General features: G+C 38.0%; 1 protein-coding gene across 1 annotated transcript in view; it reads right to left on the bottom strand.

The window, feature by feature from the left end:
- Nucleotides 1-17,913, bottom strand: part of ADAMTS16 (ADAM metallopeptidase with thrombospondin type 1 motif 16) — a 107,323-nt gene that overhangs the window by 41,992 nt on the left and 47,418 nt on the right. Inside the window, exons 10-16 of the mRNA XM_059694660.1 lie at nucleotides 11,682-11,835; nucleotides 8,077-8,172; nucleotides 6,423-6,571; nucleotides 4,876-5,048; nucleotides 3,008-3,138; nucleotides 976-1,099; nucleotides 326-570 (exon numbers count right to left, since the gene is read on the bottom strand). Of these exons, the coding sequence (XP_059550643.1) occupies nucleotides 326-570; nucleotides 976-1,099; nucleotides 3,008-3,138; nucleotides 4,876-5,048; nucleotides 6,423-6,571; nucleotides 8,077-8,172; nucleotides 11,682-11,835 (1,072 nt within the window). The remainder of the gene's footprint in view (nucleotides 1-325; nucleotides 571-975; nucleotides 1,100-3,007; nucleotides 3,139-4,875; nucleotides 5,049-6,422; nucleotides 6,572-8,076; nucleotides 8,173-11,681; nucleotides 11,836-17,913) is intronic.

The raw sequence follows: 17,913 nt of genomic DNA, 5'->3' as shown, positions 1-17,913 counted from the left end.
AGGAAGCAGTTCAGGGTCAGGAGGCACAGACAGAGCCTCTCCCAGCCATAGAGCTTACAGAAGGGAAGCAGACATTTGTAAAGACCCCAAGATGGGAACTGCAGGACGTGCATAAGTACACATTTAATCATGCACCAAGAAATGAAGATGATTAAAAAAGTCCACTGACCCATTCAGCCTATGCATTGAATAGTCTTGTTTCTGATGCATTACCTAATTGTAAGCATGCTTCTGTGCACTTAAAATTACACCAATAGCCTTGGACCTACAGAAATGCTAGAAGACCCCAAAATCCAAGCCCCAAAACCATGAGGGTGGAATCTACCTCCACGATCAGTGTTTCGTTGGTTGGCCCCACAGAAGTTAAGCTCTCCGGCTCCCTGTGGGACCGTCGGTAGTTGAAGGCAGTGCCTGAAAACTTGTAGCGTCCGGGCCAGTCCACGGTCCAGTGTCCATTCAGGTAGTATGTTTTGAGGGCATTGCGCACAGCAATGTAGGAGGTAGATACATTCATTTCATAGATGCGAATACTCCGGGCTCCAGAAGGAATGGTAACCATCTGATAATACTCTAGATTAAAGCAGACAAGATCAGGGAGGACGGGGTATTTCATTCATTTATGCCAAGGCCAAATCTCCCAGCACCTTCAGTACTCCATAACTACAACGTGAGAATCCTATAAGTGACTTATTTGTAATTGAAGCAGAGTTATTGTAATTTTCACGATTCCTAAGGATGATTCTAATTCAAATAACCTAGCAACCACTTTCTATCAAAACAAAGGATTGAGAGTAGGCAGAAAAGGAGGCAGTTGTGGGACCTGTTAATTTTTATTGTTGACACTATTGCTCACCTCCACCTCCTGTCAAGAGTCTCAACACCTGCTGCATTCACTACACCTCAAATCCTTCCCACCAAAAAGTTCCCGTTTCGATCTTGTCTCTCAACCTCCGCAGGCAGCTGTGGCATACTCACGGTTGGTGCGGTGGTGCTTGGCATAGAGGCCCTTGTGCACTGTGCAGTCTGAGTTATTCCCCTTGCACACACCGCAAGAGTCTTCCACGGCACTGGATCCAAGGATGTTGTCACACCCAACTCTCTGGGATGTTCGTGAGGTCACATGTCATTCATGAAAGAAAAGATAACACGAGCAACATCACAAACCTAAAGCAGGACACCTCCCCGTTATAGTTGAAAATTCCACCAACACAGGGAAATTAACAAATATTTATTGGATACCCAATATGTGCACAGAAAGCCTGCAAATCTACTCTTCAGGCCCAAAGTTGGAAAACTTTAAATGTCAAACATAACCTGAACTCTTCAGGATTGCTCACAGCTATTGTATCCTGAGCCCTGAATTGCATCTATCCAGTTGTTATGTGGGAAACATGGGTCAAGTGCAGACTGACATAAAGCACTTACTACAAATGACAAGCAATGTGTTCTCACAAGGGTCCACTGGAATGTGCCCTGGTGCTTTTGAATCTCCTTGTTCAATGGCAGAGAAGTAGTACATGCCATGTGGAAATAATTCCCAGCAGTAAATAATATAAAGGGCATATTTGTTCACCCTCTTACAATCTTATGAACTGATTATTTGTACAATTCTTGTTTTATATTTCCTAACAACGTCTATAAGTCTATTCAGAAATGAAATAACTATAGTTCACAATCCCTTGCTTGTAATCCACAGGGATGGATGCATTTCAGAGATTTTAGGATGGAAGTTGACATATTGTGTATATAATGTGGAAGTCCCAGATGGGCCTAGGATAGCAATGATATTTCTATAACACAATGCAGACATCTTCTTACTATGCGGTTAAAAGAAAACTATCAAATAGTCTTACATCTGTTCAGGGAAGGTTTTTACCACCAAACAAATTCAGGTCAGCTTATATTTTCCATCCAAACAAACTTTCTATTTCATAGATTTTTAGATTTCAAAATTACAAATAAGGGATTGCAACATTATCATTAAGAATACCTAAAAATACTGAAATATTTAACAAATCAACTACTAATTAGACACAACAGGTAGAGACTTGAGCATTTTAAAGCTGAAAAAGATCTTGATAGAATCATCTAGCCTAATCTTCATGCATTAAAAAAAGAATTACACCGAGGTCTTAGTGGGTGGTTCTACTTTACTATGGTCCTATAATTTAGAGAAAACTAGGACTTGGACTGAGGTTGTTGGACTCCAGTGAATAAGAATACTGAGTAACTTCTGTGTGTGATCTGGTCACACCATCACTTTGTTTATAATGAAATTCTTTCCATAACTTACTTCTGCACATGGTAACAAGCTCCAAGGGTGATGTCCACTTAGTCACTGAGTCTTTCCCAGCCTGTCACCTAAGTCCCTCTCTGATAGATGTTGAGGCTACTGGGTCTTCTGGAGACCCCTGGAATAGCTGCAGAGTGCCTCTCAGCTCTGAGCTGCCCGCCCCCCTTCATTACTCTCCACGCTACCGTTCAGCCACTGCATCTGATCCCACAACTACACTAGTTCCCAATCTCAGTGCCTGATCCACACAGACACAATGATCAAAACCTGACTCCTCATTCTGGCAGCAATTGTTCTTGTGAGAGCCCATTCCCCATCCCTCACCTCCCCCATACCCCAACCCTTGCCTGCCTTCTGGATACTCCGATGACTGAGTTGGGTCTTACCAACCTATGCTCCTCTGCCTGCCTCCCTAAATTCCCCTTCCAACTCACCCTTTCAGATTTAGCTTGGAAGCTCTCTTCTCCAAGGAGCCCTGCAAATCTCCCAGATCCACATCTAAGAGAGAATCAGCTCTTTCCTTCTCCCTGCGCTCTGTACCTTCAGTGCCACAAACCACTGTGTCTCAGCATGTGTACATCTGGCTTCTCCCTCACTGGGCTTTGACTTGAAAGGGCTTGTTTTTTATCTGTTCTCTCTAGCTTCTTATAGGATGCCTGGCACAAATCAGACTGTCTGGAGATGTTTGTTGAATGAATGAACGATCATTATTACCTCACATATCCCATCTATACAAACATTACGGCTATCCTCCGAGCATGGAGTCCCATCTTTGACTTTATTTGACAAAGAAAAGAAGAAATCAAATCCTTCTGCGATACAGTAGAGTTTGCATAAGTCCTGATCTTAAAAAGAAATACACACACAAACACAAATAAGAAAGATACTTAAGCTCTGATCATTTTTGCTCTAAATTTTAGATAGACTTTTTTTTTTCTTTTTGCCCATAAAATAAACTCCCACACAATAATACATTGCAAAGACATTTTTGTATGGTTGTTTCTTTAGGCTTGTTTTTTCCCCTTTAATTTATTATTATCTAAATGTTCACTGTTACTTTTTACTCAACTCTCTACTAGTCTTTGTTCTTTACACAGTGGTTGGCACATAGTAGGCATTCAATAAACATTTGTTGATTTGAACTACAACATTACTATTAACTGTTCTACTAGTATAATTAACTACTCTCTTGTAGAAATGCAAAAAAGTCACTACAATTTTATAACAATATGTCAAATTCTCATAAATAAAATGTAACAAGAAATAAAAGTATTGAATTTCTTAATCGCTAATACAGTTGAAAAAATACATATTTTTAAATTGATAAAGGGAATCACTTTTAGATGAAATCTCCAGAAAATTATGTTTTCTAAAATTTATTATAAAAATATTGATACATAAAGAACATGGGTATCATCATATCCTTAAGACTGGTAAAGTTCACTTCCTCTCCCATTTCAAGGGTTTATAATTTATATGATTAAATGTAAACTTTTGTAAAAACCATATCCCTTTGTTTTTTCCTTGGTAAGAAGGGAACAGTTTATGATGAACGTTTTTGTCTGCCTTAGGAGTTTTCATAGGCTCAAGACTCATCTATAAATATTTTCTTTATTTTATGAGACCCACCTGAACAATTTTAAGATCAAATTTAGTGCTTCCATTATTAATACATTTATTTACTGAAGACTAGCAAGGTCAGGAATAACATGCACATTTTTTGACCCCAATTTCAAAGTTCTTTCTATTTTTTCACTGGCTTAATTTTCTCTGAGTTAAAGAGTGAAAATACCACCAAGAATGCTTTGTATGAAATTGCTGACAATTTTCTTTCCATAATCTACTAATTTCATAAACCTCTCAGCATGAAAATATTATATATTATGATGAAGAAAGTAAATGTCACATGAGAAGTTCCAAGTTATGTATTTCTTGAGTGTTGCTTAGACAATATTCCAAATTTCAAAAAATAAGATGATTAGATGTTCTTTGGACTTATTTTTAAATTATACCACTTAAGCTACCAAGCTCAAGTTATAATAATCATAAGACTAATGCATATTTTTCTCCAACTAGAGAGTAAAATCTTACATATGTCACAAATAAACATTCGGTTTAAAGTTATATTATAGATCAAGACTTTCTGAATATAGTATACTTTAAAATTATCTGATTTTCCAAAAGATACTAAAGTTGTTCTTTCATTATTTGGCAATTATGTGTTCATTGGGTAACATGCTTATAGAAATATCACCATCAACTATAGGGATTTGTAATTAAAATAAGCATTGATTCATTGACAATAAAACATCTTCTTTTCATTTTTTACCACTTCTAAATTTAATGGTATTATAAACTTGTTCTCTGTTTGACTTGTTAATTTCTGACCACACAGCTGGTCAAGTTTAGATTAAGATGCCTGTGGCCATGTGTCAAAATACCCCAGAAAGGGATCTGTGACACTGATCTCATATAGGGGTATCTGATCTACCTGAACACCACACCGTCTGTCATGTAGTTCTTTCAGGAGGAAAGATAATAAAGTAGGAGGCTATCACTACTGAGTAGGGTTTGGGATTTACCTTCTACTTGCGTGTAAGGCTTCCACTTGTAGTGCCACCCTCGAAACCGTTTGCTGTTGTATTCCGCACACTGCATGGCACGGAAGTCAACACTATCGTGGGGACATTTCTGACTGTTGCAAAGCTTCAGAGTGCGAGTGGAGCCCTCACAAAACTTCCCGCCATGGGATGGTCTGGAACACATATTTTGCTGTTAGAAACCTTATATTTTAATAGGGACTTGCCCCCTTCCTTCAAATTGGGTTTATTGGAGAGATGTAGCAGATAATGTTAATTACTTACAGGGGCTAAGTCATTTGCTAAGTAGTCACTGAGAATTTTTTTTCTTTTTTTTTTTTTTTAAATATATTTTATTGATTTTTTACAGAGAGGAAGGGAGAGGGACAGAGAGTCAGAAACATTGATGAGAGAGGAACATCGATCAGCTGCCTCCTGCACACTCCTCACTGGGAATGTGCCCGCAACCAAGGTACATGCCCTTGACCAGAATCGAACCCAGGATCCCTGAGTCCACAGGCCGACGCTCTATCCGCTGAGCCAAACCGGTCAGGGCTGATAATTTCTTATATATTAACAACATGGGCAGTGTTTCCTTTTCTATTGAGTGTATAGTTTACAATGTTGGCAGAAAAGGTTAGAATGTGGTAAGCTGGTTTGTGTGTATTTGTTAATGCCACCTCCCAGCCTCCTTCTGCGGGAATAGGGTCAGCATTGCTCCGAATTCCATAAAGGAGGGGGCAATAAGGGAGGGCAGTGGCTCTCCCAGAATTACACAGTTGATAGAAAGCAGAACTGAGAATGAAATTGAACTATACCACTTCTTTCCACTACTAGCTTCCTGCGACAAGGCCAGGGCACCCAATTGGGTCAGAAGTAACAGTCACCTTCCACTTGTTGGCACTGACAGCAAATGCCCCAGGTTCTCTGCTACCCGCTCAGAATTCATGTGGACCACCAGGATGAGAGCATCCTGTCCATGCAGGAACCTATTGGGTCTCACATGTTAAAGCCAGGACTGAGATAATGGCAATATGACATATCTTAAACTAACCGAGGCGCAAAAAGAGGATTTAGAAATCTATTCACTCCACTGTACTGGTGACTGCATTTAACATTCTTGTCATATAACAGGAGGCCACCACAATTAAAGCACATATTGAAAAGGTAAATATTTTTGATAAAAACCAAAAATTATGTTTTTTCACATAAAATAATTGTTCTTGTTCATTTTTATTCTCTATACTTATGATGTTTTCTTTGTTTTAGGCACACCCTTGGCATTTCAAGTATACATGGTTACAATCCAATTTTGGAATATCACTGTTGGATCTATTACTTTTTGCTATGGTTAGATAGTTATAAGCATCTCATATAAAAAATATCATTGTTTTAGAAATGTTTGAGGGAAAAGGCGTTCCTATTTAACATTTCTTACAATAATATTTGAAGCACAGAATGAGTATGACTGAGCTCAGGTATAGGCACTGTTTGAAAGGCTGTGGCAGAGAGATGCTCACTTGTGAGTTGGGAAATTCAGACTTGCTTACTTGGGATTAGTGCAGAGGCGGTCTCTGTGGGACACCCCTCCTCCGCAGGTCCTGGAGCATGGTGACCAGGGAGACCAGTCTGACCAATGGCCATGGGTAGGCTTAGGGCCTTCATCACCATATTTCACACACTGCCCTCCACGGCACCACTAAAAGTTAAAAAAACAAAATAGTAGATATGACCTCATGGATAGATAGGTGGATCAGCGCTCTTGTAATGCTTAATGCTCAGTCACGGGGAGTCTGGTACCATAAGCAGACATTCTTGTCCCGAACCATTAGTAGCACATCATACAAACACACTTAAGGATGCTTCTTTTGTCTTTCCACACCTATCATTGCTCTATAAATCCATGTAAACAGAACATAAATAGAAAAAATAACCCCAGCTGAGCTGCCGGAACTTGACACATTTAATTAAGTAGTGTTGTATAGATAGTCAGCTCTCAAGTGAATGGACACCGACCTCTCCTAAAAACAATGTGCTTTTCACATCTCATTTTCAGCTGAGACCGAGTTTCAGGTAGAGAAATCCAGCTGGAGGTTCCACATGATTCAACACCTTGTCATTTCTGGCAGGTGGGCTGTGACTTCTCTAAGGCACCTGGACTCAGAGCCTGGAGGTCATAGCTGGTGCACGTCAGAGGTCACAGGGCTTTCTAAGATGAAATAATCTGCACAGAACTTGTCTGTCCCTGGAGATGCTATCAGCTCCCCTTTCTCAAAAGAAGGGCCCATCAATGTGGATTCATGCTAACATCTACATGGTTCCTTCACTCCCACCCCACATAAAGGCTACACAAGATCTCACATTGTGTTCAGTGGTGTTGGATTTTCTACCTATGGCTTGGTATAGACCTAGGCCATCTGTTGAGAGGAGGTAAGTAACTGCCTTGTTCCTTGTGGCTGGCAGAGCCTGTCCTGGGGTGAGGGGTAGGGCAATTTAGAGCCATCTGATTTATTTTGAGAGGGAAAAAAATGCTGTTTTTATAAGAGGCCAGTAAAAATATTTCAGTTATTAATGGATGTATTGTTGCTATTTGATCATTGTTGGCACATGGGAGTGACAATTTCAAATAGTTCAATTTAATATTATTTAAGAAAGAAAAATTAAAATTTTAAAATATAAGTACATCTGAGGACTAAAGCCTCATCTATTGAATTCTTTGGTTCTTTGCTACAAGCAAAAAAAAAGTCTCTCCTTCACTACTGACTTCCCTCACCCCAGCTGAAAAACTGAAGTCCCATAGCCCTGACCCCTCTCAGCTCCATGAGGGGCATTTGGAGACCCCCCTCTCCAAATCTATGCTCTGTGGCTTTAACATTACTACTTAGTGCTGGATCTATAGGTGGTTAAATGGTCATTAAGGGTTTAATGTTTTCCCTTACTAAATAGGTTCAGCTGTCACCTTTGCCTGAACATCCACATCTCTTAATTCCAGCCAACTCATCAATTATATCATTGAACAAAATGAAGAAAAAAAAAGAGTCTTCTTCATGATATCAATATAAACACAACTTTTCACATGTGTAGGTCTGCACATATATATGAGAAAGAAGGGCTTAAAAATACCAAGGCAAGATGAGGAGAGATGAATAGGCTGAAAGACTGACATCTAAATATGACATTGTATGTGCGAGATCAGCATCTTACCATGTCATGCCCACAAATGGTACCTTCTGCTGCTGGCATAAATTTAGTCTCACACTTCCTTCCAATCCGATGACACCACAAGGCTTTACAGATATCCTAAAAGGAGAAAAAAGGTCATCAGTATTACAAATGACCCATGAAAACTTTAAGGGGAAATAACTGATATAAATTAAAACTGATATCTACTTAGCAGTAGATGCATAGATAAGAGTGAGAACCCTGAAGATTCATGTTCTAGATTTGGTTCATCCCTGAAACTTTATTTTTTTTCCTCATTATAAATTTACCAAAATTATATTTTCTAAACTAATAAGTTAAATATATCCCTTGCCTGGTAGCTCGATTGGTTGGAGTCCCATATACCAAAAGGTTGTATATTGGACCTCTGGTTGGGGATATACAGGAGGCAACTGATCAGTTTCTCTTTCTCTTTCTTTCCCTTCTTCTCTGTCTAAAATCAATCCTAGGGTGAGGCTAAAAAATTAATAAGTAAAATATGCCTAATCCAGACATTGCAGAAAATTCCAAAAAATTAACAAAACAAGAAAACCTAAGATATTATAATTTATCCTTGACCCCATCTTTCATTAAGTTCTCCAAGTCTGAATCCCCAATTTTCAAATTAAAGAGGATTATGAATCTTGCTGCCTTGTCCATTGATCCATCCATATATCCAGAAATAAATCATAGAGTTAGAAAACCCTTAAAATATCATACAATCCTTGTTACTGTTTTTCAACATATCAAAAATTATTTGATACTTTGGTACCCTATAGATGTAACTGTCTGCCATCAGATAAAACATGACAGACACTCTATTCTGAAAAACAAATAAAATTTCTAGTACCTCAAAGAATTAGATAATACAGTAAAAATTAAACCACAACCAAACAACCAAAACCAATTACTCCTGTTCACGTTTATCATACTTTGACTTAGCTGCTGACCTCTGGACATAATGTACAGTTATTGTATTAAATTCAGCATTGTTGTTGCACGTCATTATATTCTTAATAAAACTTCAGGGTTCTCTTAGAACAAAGACCCTTTTAAATCATGGTTCTAGAGCCTGAGAGTTGGAATGTAAGATGTTCTGGGCATGGGGGAAGCTCCCAATTTCAACAGAAGCCAGGACACAAAGGTGATCAAACTTCCAAGTATTCTGGCAGCTTGTATTTCAGGCTGCAGGGTCAGGGCAGCAAGCAATGTTGACAAAGCATATAGGTACTTGATGAAGACACAACATTTATAATAATCAATATTTAACTCAGAAAACAAGTTGAAGCCCAAGTAGATAGTTCACTCATGATTTTATTTTTGCAGCTAAGAAATACTATCTTAATGAAGGCTCTCACTTGCTATTCTATCCCCTAATTTAAGATCTATGCTTGCAAAGACTAACTTTAGTAATATGACTTGGTGCATTTTAACATTACAACCTAACACCTCCATAAAACCATTTTCAACGACTGTGTTGAAAATTTATTGTTTCTATATTGTGAATAGAGTGTCAGCAGATTCATTTTCTCAACCTGTCTGTATTATGCTCTCCAAAAATGTAAACTGAAAATGTAATTACAAATGATGTAATAATAAGGTATACAATCTATTATAATTATTTGTTTTGCAAGCAGTGGGCTGTTTTTATCACTAATTTTGATTATCACTATGTAACTCATCAGTAACAGAGACAACCATGGCCATTTAAGCATGGGAGTTTACACATGAGTATGTAAACATACATACATATACATCAAATGTACATGCATCCAAAGATGCCTTTGCATTTGCACTGTATATTAACTTTTGAAACTAATTAGCATGTGGTGCTTAGAAGAGGTGCATCCGTTTCTAAAGTATCATCCATCCATCTATCTATCACCCTGCTCAGCAAATTTAATTAAGTGGCTCTTATGTGATAGGTGTTGGCCTAGGCACTGGGTAATTTTCTTCCCATTTATTCTTTTATGTTCTATCAGAAGACTTACTAGTCTTTACATTTCAACCTAACAAAATAGAACTATTTTCATAAAATTTCAGTAGAAGTTCATTAAAAAAGATAAATTTCATAATTAAAAATGTCCTGAGATAATTCAGTCCACATAAAAAATAAAAAAAATCTCTAATTGCCATATAATATGTAATTTTGAATTCACTATATTAGAGATTCTGTCACAAAAATATAATTTAACTTATAAAGACAAAATACATCAAGTTTATTTGTGTTGAAGAACAATTTTACATGATGATGAGCTGACATTTGTTGAAAAGTTTTTTTTAATTTCAAAAGGTTTTTCTTCTACTGTCATAATTAAGTAACTGATAATGGGCTTACTTTTTTTGCATACGAAAACTATAAAACTAGAAAAAATATAGAGGCGAATTGTTTTAGACCTCTCATGACAGATAACATAGTATATGATCCTGGAGAGAAGGGAAACTCACAGGTGAGTGACAAATTTGCCCAAGCTCCCTGCAAATGTTTCATTGCATGCAAATATTTCCTCAGTAATGAAAAAATGGAAAAATATGCACATTAACTTATTTTCTATATTTTCCAAATGGTATGAGGATATCATGGATGACATAATCCATGGTCACAGAGCAAAGTAATGTGGAAACCAGAAGTATGTTTCTAGTTTGAAATAAAACATTCATTTTAAGCACTTTTTTTTTTAACATAAAGAAGAGTAACACTCAAAAATTTCTTAGGAAATTCACATTGTGCCCATGGAATATATACTGATGTGGACTGATTTATTATTCTTGGCCCAAGCTGAGATGACTCAGCTGAGGAGATAAAAGCCCAGTCTGGCACATGGCTATAACTGATCTTTGTAGGAGCTCTATCTGAGTTTAGAAATTGGGAATATTCTGGTGCATTTTGAAATGTTTGGAGGTTTCTGGAGGACTATATATTTTTTGTCTACCTTCGTCTTAATTCTATTATAAACTAGAATAAAAGAAATCTCAAAAAGAGTTACTTTCATTTAATCTATGGGTAGGTCTCCTTGTGGTTCAGTAAAGCAAGTTCCTAAATCTCCATTTCCCTGTCCAGCAAGAACACTCCTCTCTGTGTTATATGAGGAATTTATATTAGGAGAACATGCGGGTGATGTCCCTGGGGTTGGTGAACTAGCTAGCATCTCCTTTAAGAAACTTGTCTATATATACTTTATTTGGAGAATTTAGTAATCAGAAGCCCTAGATAAGCTGCTACTTTATAGTAAATTATGCTTAAAGAGGTGGAAGGTAATGGTGGACCTTGTTTTTCTAATACCACTTTAAAAAAATGCAGAGTATTAGTTTGCCAACTTACACCAACCAAAAGTAATTGCTGATCTCCCACATGATAAATCAGAAAGAAAGAAGTGACCTAACAGGCCAAGTCGTTCTCAAGTGAAAACTGATACCCACAACAGTATCAGTCATCATTTTCTTTGCCAGTAAAACATGTGTTTCCTGTTATACGGGGCCAGCCCTAACATACAGGATTTGACATTTGGTAGGTACCCAATAAGTGCAGAATACATCAATGTCAGTTACACTGAATAAAACGGTTATATGAATAATAGTGCACTGAACACTGGCCAGTAATCACTTGCCTTTTTAAAATCCAGCATGCAAAGCTTGGCTTTCTCTCCAAATTGCCACTTGCACTGTGTGTTTGCATCGTATAACTGTCCCGGCAATTTCTCAGGATACTTGTATTCTTTCACAGGCTTTGGCTGATCAGCAAGGCATATCGCTTGGGCAGTGCTGAATCAAAGAGGAGATGCCAAAAGAATTATCAAAGAGGTACATTCAGTTATGCCATACAATTTACCACATATATTATATAGAGGAGATTTTTTTCCCCTAAAGGTCCAATATAACAATTATCTTATTTAAATTTCAATATAGGGGCCAAATTTTCAGAAACTGTTCATTTTGCTTTTTCCAGGAAGGCAATTTGTTTTTTCTTAGATTACTCAAAATCTTCATGGGGAAAAGCGAAATGGAATAATACAACCAGATGTTCAATGTGAAAAGCTCCTATTACAGACCACTTTTATGTACACTTCTTGCCAGGAACAATCAAAAGATGGAAATGGGTATTGTAAAAGGCAAAACACAATCTGCCAATTTCGAAGATTAAAATGTGTTTTCTCTCCCTCTCTCTCCCTGCCTGCCTCCCTTTCTTCCTTCCTTCTTCTTCTAGGCTAGGGGACACCTGCACAACAGATTATAGCTTCCACAGGTTCTGTATGAACCATTGCAACACTTTCCACCAGCAATGCTCTATACTCATGCTAATTTCTTACTAGACTTCGAAGTCCAGGAGGAAAACAACTCTGCTTAAGTTTACTAGCAGATGGCTAAAGGCCAACTAATAATTCCTTCCTCCACAAATACAGTATCCCCTTCCCTACCAGGGCTGTACTTAGGTATAATGTTTGCTTTTGGAGGGAGGAGGGACAAGTGTTTGCAAATAGCAACTAAATCCTACTTATAAATTTCAATAAGCCAAAAGGGGAAAAAAGGCCTCTGTAATCACAATAAATTAATCAACAGCAGATCTGCTCATGCATCTCCAACCTTTTCTTTGTGTGCTTGTCCACCTTGATTGGAATCTTTCTGGCCCCAGTCTTCAGGGCCCTAGTCCCAGATTCCAGTGCCTTGGAGCCTACTGATGCATGACTTCAATTAATATCCACACACAAAAAACATGAGGGATGGCACAAGCCACTCTGCACGAGACATTAATCCTACATGCAATGAGGTCAGAAGGTTTTTCAGAGCAAACCAAGGGCATATTTATGAGTAAAGAAAAATGAATAAAAGCATAATTAACACTTCAAGACAGGAGTGATTTGTCAAACCGTGAATTCCACAGCCTGTCTCTCCAATGGATCTCAAATGATTTCTGTATACTAGTAAGATGTCTCAAATTATTTCCCAAAGTTTACATCAGGGTTGGCAATATTATTCCCTGTCCATGGGCAGGAAACTAGGTAAAGTCAGCTATACTGATTGGTTCACATGAGAGATTGAAAAATTACAAAGAGGTTTACAGGTTCAGGAATTTTTATAGTTTGTGTAAATGAGACTTGCTATTTATAATTCAGCCTTAAAATTAAAATCAAAGAGAACTTCCCCTTCTAACTATGGTGGCCTGGCATGTATCAAATGGATCCTTCTGTGGGCGTCAGAAAACTATTAAACTAAAAAGGACACAAGGGATGAAAATGTACAGAGCAAAGGGAGGCACAGAGCTGAGTCCGACACCCAGTGCTATTTTCCTCCTCAAAAAGGGAATCCGTTGAGTTGTAAGCATCTGCTAGGAAGACAAGTGGCAGAGTAGAAAGTGAAAGCTGAGCGCCTGAGGAGCTGAGAAAAGTTGTTGGCAACCTGGTGGGGCTGGGAGATGAACATTGGAACTGAGGCTCTGCCGGAAAGGAGGGGCCCTGGTACACCACAGGATTTTCATGGACAGTACAATAGGCTAATTCTAGGAGTGAGAACAACCTCAATAGGCCAGGTTAGAAAGTGAATGAGGATAAACTCCAACCACCCCATCTGCTAAAAATAAAATCATTACTTTGTCTCTAAACGTTTCATAAACAATGCCCTCATTTATCAACATTAGTACGTTTACTAGGAGATAAGACCAAATGATTGAAATCCAAGAGTATATACACATAGTAGAGGAAGACTCATAGGAAATTTAGCTACTAGTGTAATCAGAAATAGAATTCAAAATTACTGTAATTAATAGATTCAAGAAAATAAAAAATGAAGAATTTCACCAAAGAAATAATGCATATGGTGTATTGTAAAAAGTTATAATATTAACAAAATTGGAATCCCCAAAAAAGAGAGGATAGGAAGAATGGGACAGAGTAAATATTTGTAAATAAAATGGCCAAGCATGTTCAAAAACTGATGGAACACAGCAAACCATAGATTTAAGCAGTTCTAAAATTCCAAACAGAAAGCACACATAGGTACATATAGGAATTCTACAGGAAACCAAAATCACACACAAAAATCAAAAGCTACCTGAAGAAAAAGAGACAAGACTGACAGCTGTCTTATCAATAGAAATGACAAAAGCCAGGAAACAATGAAATGACAGCTTCAAATTACAAGAGAAAGATAACTGCTGAACTAGAATTCCATTCAAAACCAAAATACCCTTTACAAAGCGAGTAAAATAAAGACAAATATGAATATCCCACTAAGAAGCCCACAATAAAACAAACAAACAACACTCTAATAGGACTGGTTCAGACACAGAGGAAATGCTCTCAGATGGAAAATGGAAATGCTAGATGCAATGAAGAGCAATGTAAGGGTAATTATGTTGGTTACAAAACCTGAGAAAAGCACATGCTGGTGAGGAAGAGGTCCCTGCCTGGTCAATAAACACACAGTGCACAGACTGGGAGCGTGGAAGAACCCCACAGTTGGGGAAGATGCAGGGACACGCATATCAATGCCAGGATATGAAAGTCAGCTCTGGTTAGCGTCACATATGAAGAGCTGAAACTCCACGTGTTGAGCTCATCCCTTTTAGATCTGGTTAGGCTCATGCTTGGACCTGCTTGCTCCTGCCCTGTCAGGTCACACAGCTAAGCCCAGTCAGTGAGGCAAGTATAGGGATCCCCCAGAATGTGGGTGCAAGAAGGAAACGCATGACAGACATTTTATAAACAACCTACCAAAATATCTACAAGGATAAAAGAGGTCTTGACTCTTTCACATGCCCTGCACCAAAATCGGGTGGCTTGCATGTGACAAGCAAAAACAGTAAACATTGTAGGACAGCGGTCGCCAACCTTCCGGACCTCACGGACCAACAGTGGTCCACAGACCACCGGTTGGCGACTGCTGTTGAAGGAGATCATGGGACAGACTATATGCATGACTTTAAGGTAGGCAGAGTGTTTTTTCAGCAATGCACCAAAAAAATGCTTCTACTGAAGGGAAAATATTGATAATTCAGACTCCATTAAACTTGTGTTAAAGAAAATGGGGCAAAGTCAAAGGTACCACAACATGTCACATCCTTTTCCCACTCTTTTTCATGAACCATAAAATATTAAACAGCCTGAGAGATCTTTTAGTTGTATTTCTTCCTTTTCCAAGTAAAAACTCCAGGTCCCCCAGAAAGGTTATGTCTCTTGCCACCATCAGGACCTTCCCAGACATAAGTGATAAAGGCCTGATTAGCATGTAAGCTCTGTTTCCCTCTGCTGCTCTTTCCATCACATGGTGGTACCTGTTTTCCAGTCTTCACGTCATATGTGCTCTGCAGAAACGGCAACATGCTGTGACTTACCGGTTTGTTTTTCTTAAGATGAACATTATATAGCGGAGCAAAATGTGCACTGAACTGTACTATTTCCATTAAACCCTAAAGTAAGCATAATCAACTCTACAGTCAAATCACAATTTTTCATCGACAGGGTATAGGGTATGGCAGGGGACCCATGCACCCCTCAAACTTCCAGTTCTGGTCACCTTTCTCATGTACTGATGTGGACTGGTGTGCTCAGAGGGGAGGCATGTTCAATGACCAGTATTACATGACTTATGTTTTAAAAAAAATAAATTGAAGATGAGTCCACGTTGTCATTAAGTTTAAAATAATGAGCTAAATTTTCCCTAAGTCCTAGGCCTCCAGGATGCAGACATGAGTAAATGTGATGAGGCCTGTGTCTGTTCATAGGAAATGACACATTACTTTATTGACTAGGCTGATGAATGTACTCCAAACACGCATCTGTCCTTCTTGACTCTACCAAGTAGGGAGAAAAGTTGTGCTGACAACTTTAGGCCAATTGAGTTCCTTATTATATGTTTTTTTTTTCCGTGTACCACATGCTAAATTGCTAATAAAGGAAGTTAGATTCATCATTAAGAGTTTGCATTTATCCTTACTCATTGTCGGGAACATATCCAAAGAGCCACCTAAATTGGTGGAGAATGTAGCAGTGTTTTGATTCCTTGGAAATCAGGAAGTCAGAAAACATGTCAAAGAAGACCAAGTCAGATTCATTAAGCTGATGAAAAGTCAGTGTTAACACGCTATAGACATATCCAATTTATAACTGGTCATCTCAAGTAAACCTTCATAGCGAACTTGATATTGAATGTCTTTTTTGGGGAAAATTTAATCTTCCAAGAAAACAGACTTAATGAGCATGTAAAATCTTGCATATTTACTTATTATCATGGGGTCCAAAGAAATTAAAAAGGTCCCTGAAAATAAAGGCCCATTACTGAATTGCAACAGAAAGGTTTTACTGATTGGCACAAAAACAAATGAACATATTTCAGATTACATTAAACTGTTCCAATAACACAGGACAAAAATGGCTTTGAATTCCAGAACCTTAATACTGTAATCATTCTGAAAATCATATTCTTATTTGAAGATTACAACTCATATTTAGTGTCATCAAAATAAGTATTCTCTAAGCATATAAATATTTTCTTGCCATGAATTTCCCTAGACTTATTGGCAGTTAAAACACATTTTCTGGACACTTTTATGATGCTGATTTTCACTGCACATCTGAACTTGGCATCCCCTGTTTCCCAAGATGTCAGTGAACATTTATAAAAGCTGAAAATGTTTATGTTATCTTCATCATAAGTAAGAGGATGAAAAAGCAATACAATTATTTTAAAAAGACTCCAAAATTATAGAAAGAATTTGAGATATAGAAAATTCCTAATTTTTCTTATTAATAGAAGAATACTGAGAGCCTTAAAACGAATATTCTTTGTTACAGTAAGAAGAATTCTTTACAAACCCACATACACACACACAGCTGCAAGAAAAAGCTAAACATAATACTAACAATCCCCAACTTGCTTTCATGAGAATACTGTGTAGGGAAAAAATGCTAAAAGGAACCCCTGTGTGTGTCATGCCAATTGTAGAATAATGTTAACATTGCCTTTTTAAATAATAAAAATAGAAAAATGACCAAGTGTATATCCCTAGTATATAGGCTTATATTACCAGGATACAGATATTGTCCACAAAATTCTGACTCTTCCTGGGTGGCATTAACTATGAAAAGCAGTCAGAGTCAATATTTCACCTGCAGTCTTAGAATAGGACTATGAGGAAAGGACCACAAGCTGAAGGCTGGAGTCCATGCATGCTGGTGGCCAGGATGCTGGCTCAGAAAATGTGTTATGAGGAGAACTAAAGGAAGAGGCAGCAATCAAGGTAAACCAGCCATAGGTTCACTGATACAGGTGGGCACTGAGGAGCAGTCCATCCGATAACAGACAACAAATATTAGTAAAACTGATGAAAAGAGTTCATTACCATGCCGGAATGGTGTTCTAGAAACAAGACAATGTAAATTGTGGGGGGGAAAGAAAGAAAGAAGAGGAAAAGAGGAACTCTACTGAAAAAAAATAAGAAAGAAAGAGAGAAAAAGAGAATGAAAACCTAAAACCCAAAGAGAGGCCAGTAGAACTGTGAATGGTATCCAGAGAAGCTTACAGGGATGGCATACTTTTGTCTTTAATTTTTAGCTTGGAGTAACTAGTTCTTAGTTTTGACCACAATAATATATGTTACAAAGACTTGGAAGACAGCTAGCTTCCTGCTAGTCTGGCACTTTTTGGGTGCTGCCAACCTGTTTCTTCTTCCATCAACTCTGATCGAGCCAGTGCCAGTCATGAGCTCTACAACTGCCTCTCTATACTGTGTTGCCTGTTCAATTGCTGGCATCATGTGGTAATAAAACCAATAAAAGTACAAGAAAGTGTTCCTGGTGGCTGTGTAGACTGACCCAGGATGGAATCACTCCAGAGTTGGGTCTAGAG

Source organism: Myotis daubentonii, chromosome 4, assembly GCF_963259705.1.
Source record: "Myotis daubentonii chromosome 4, mMyoDau2.1, whole genome shotgun sequence".
NCBI classification, from domain to species: domain Eukaryota; kingdom Metazoa; phylum Chordata; class Mammalia; order Chiroptera; family Vespertilionidae; genus Myotis; species Myotis daubentonii.
Note: the sequence above shows the minus strand (reverse complement) of the source record. Positions and strands in the feature narration are given on the sequence as shown.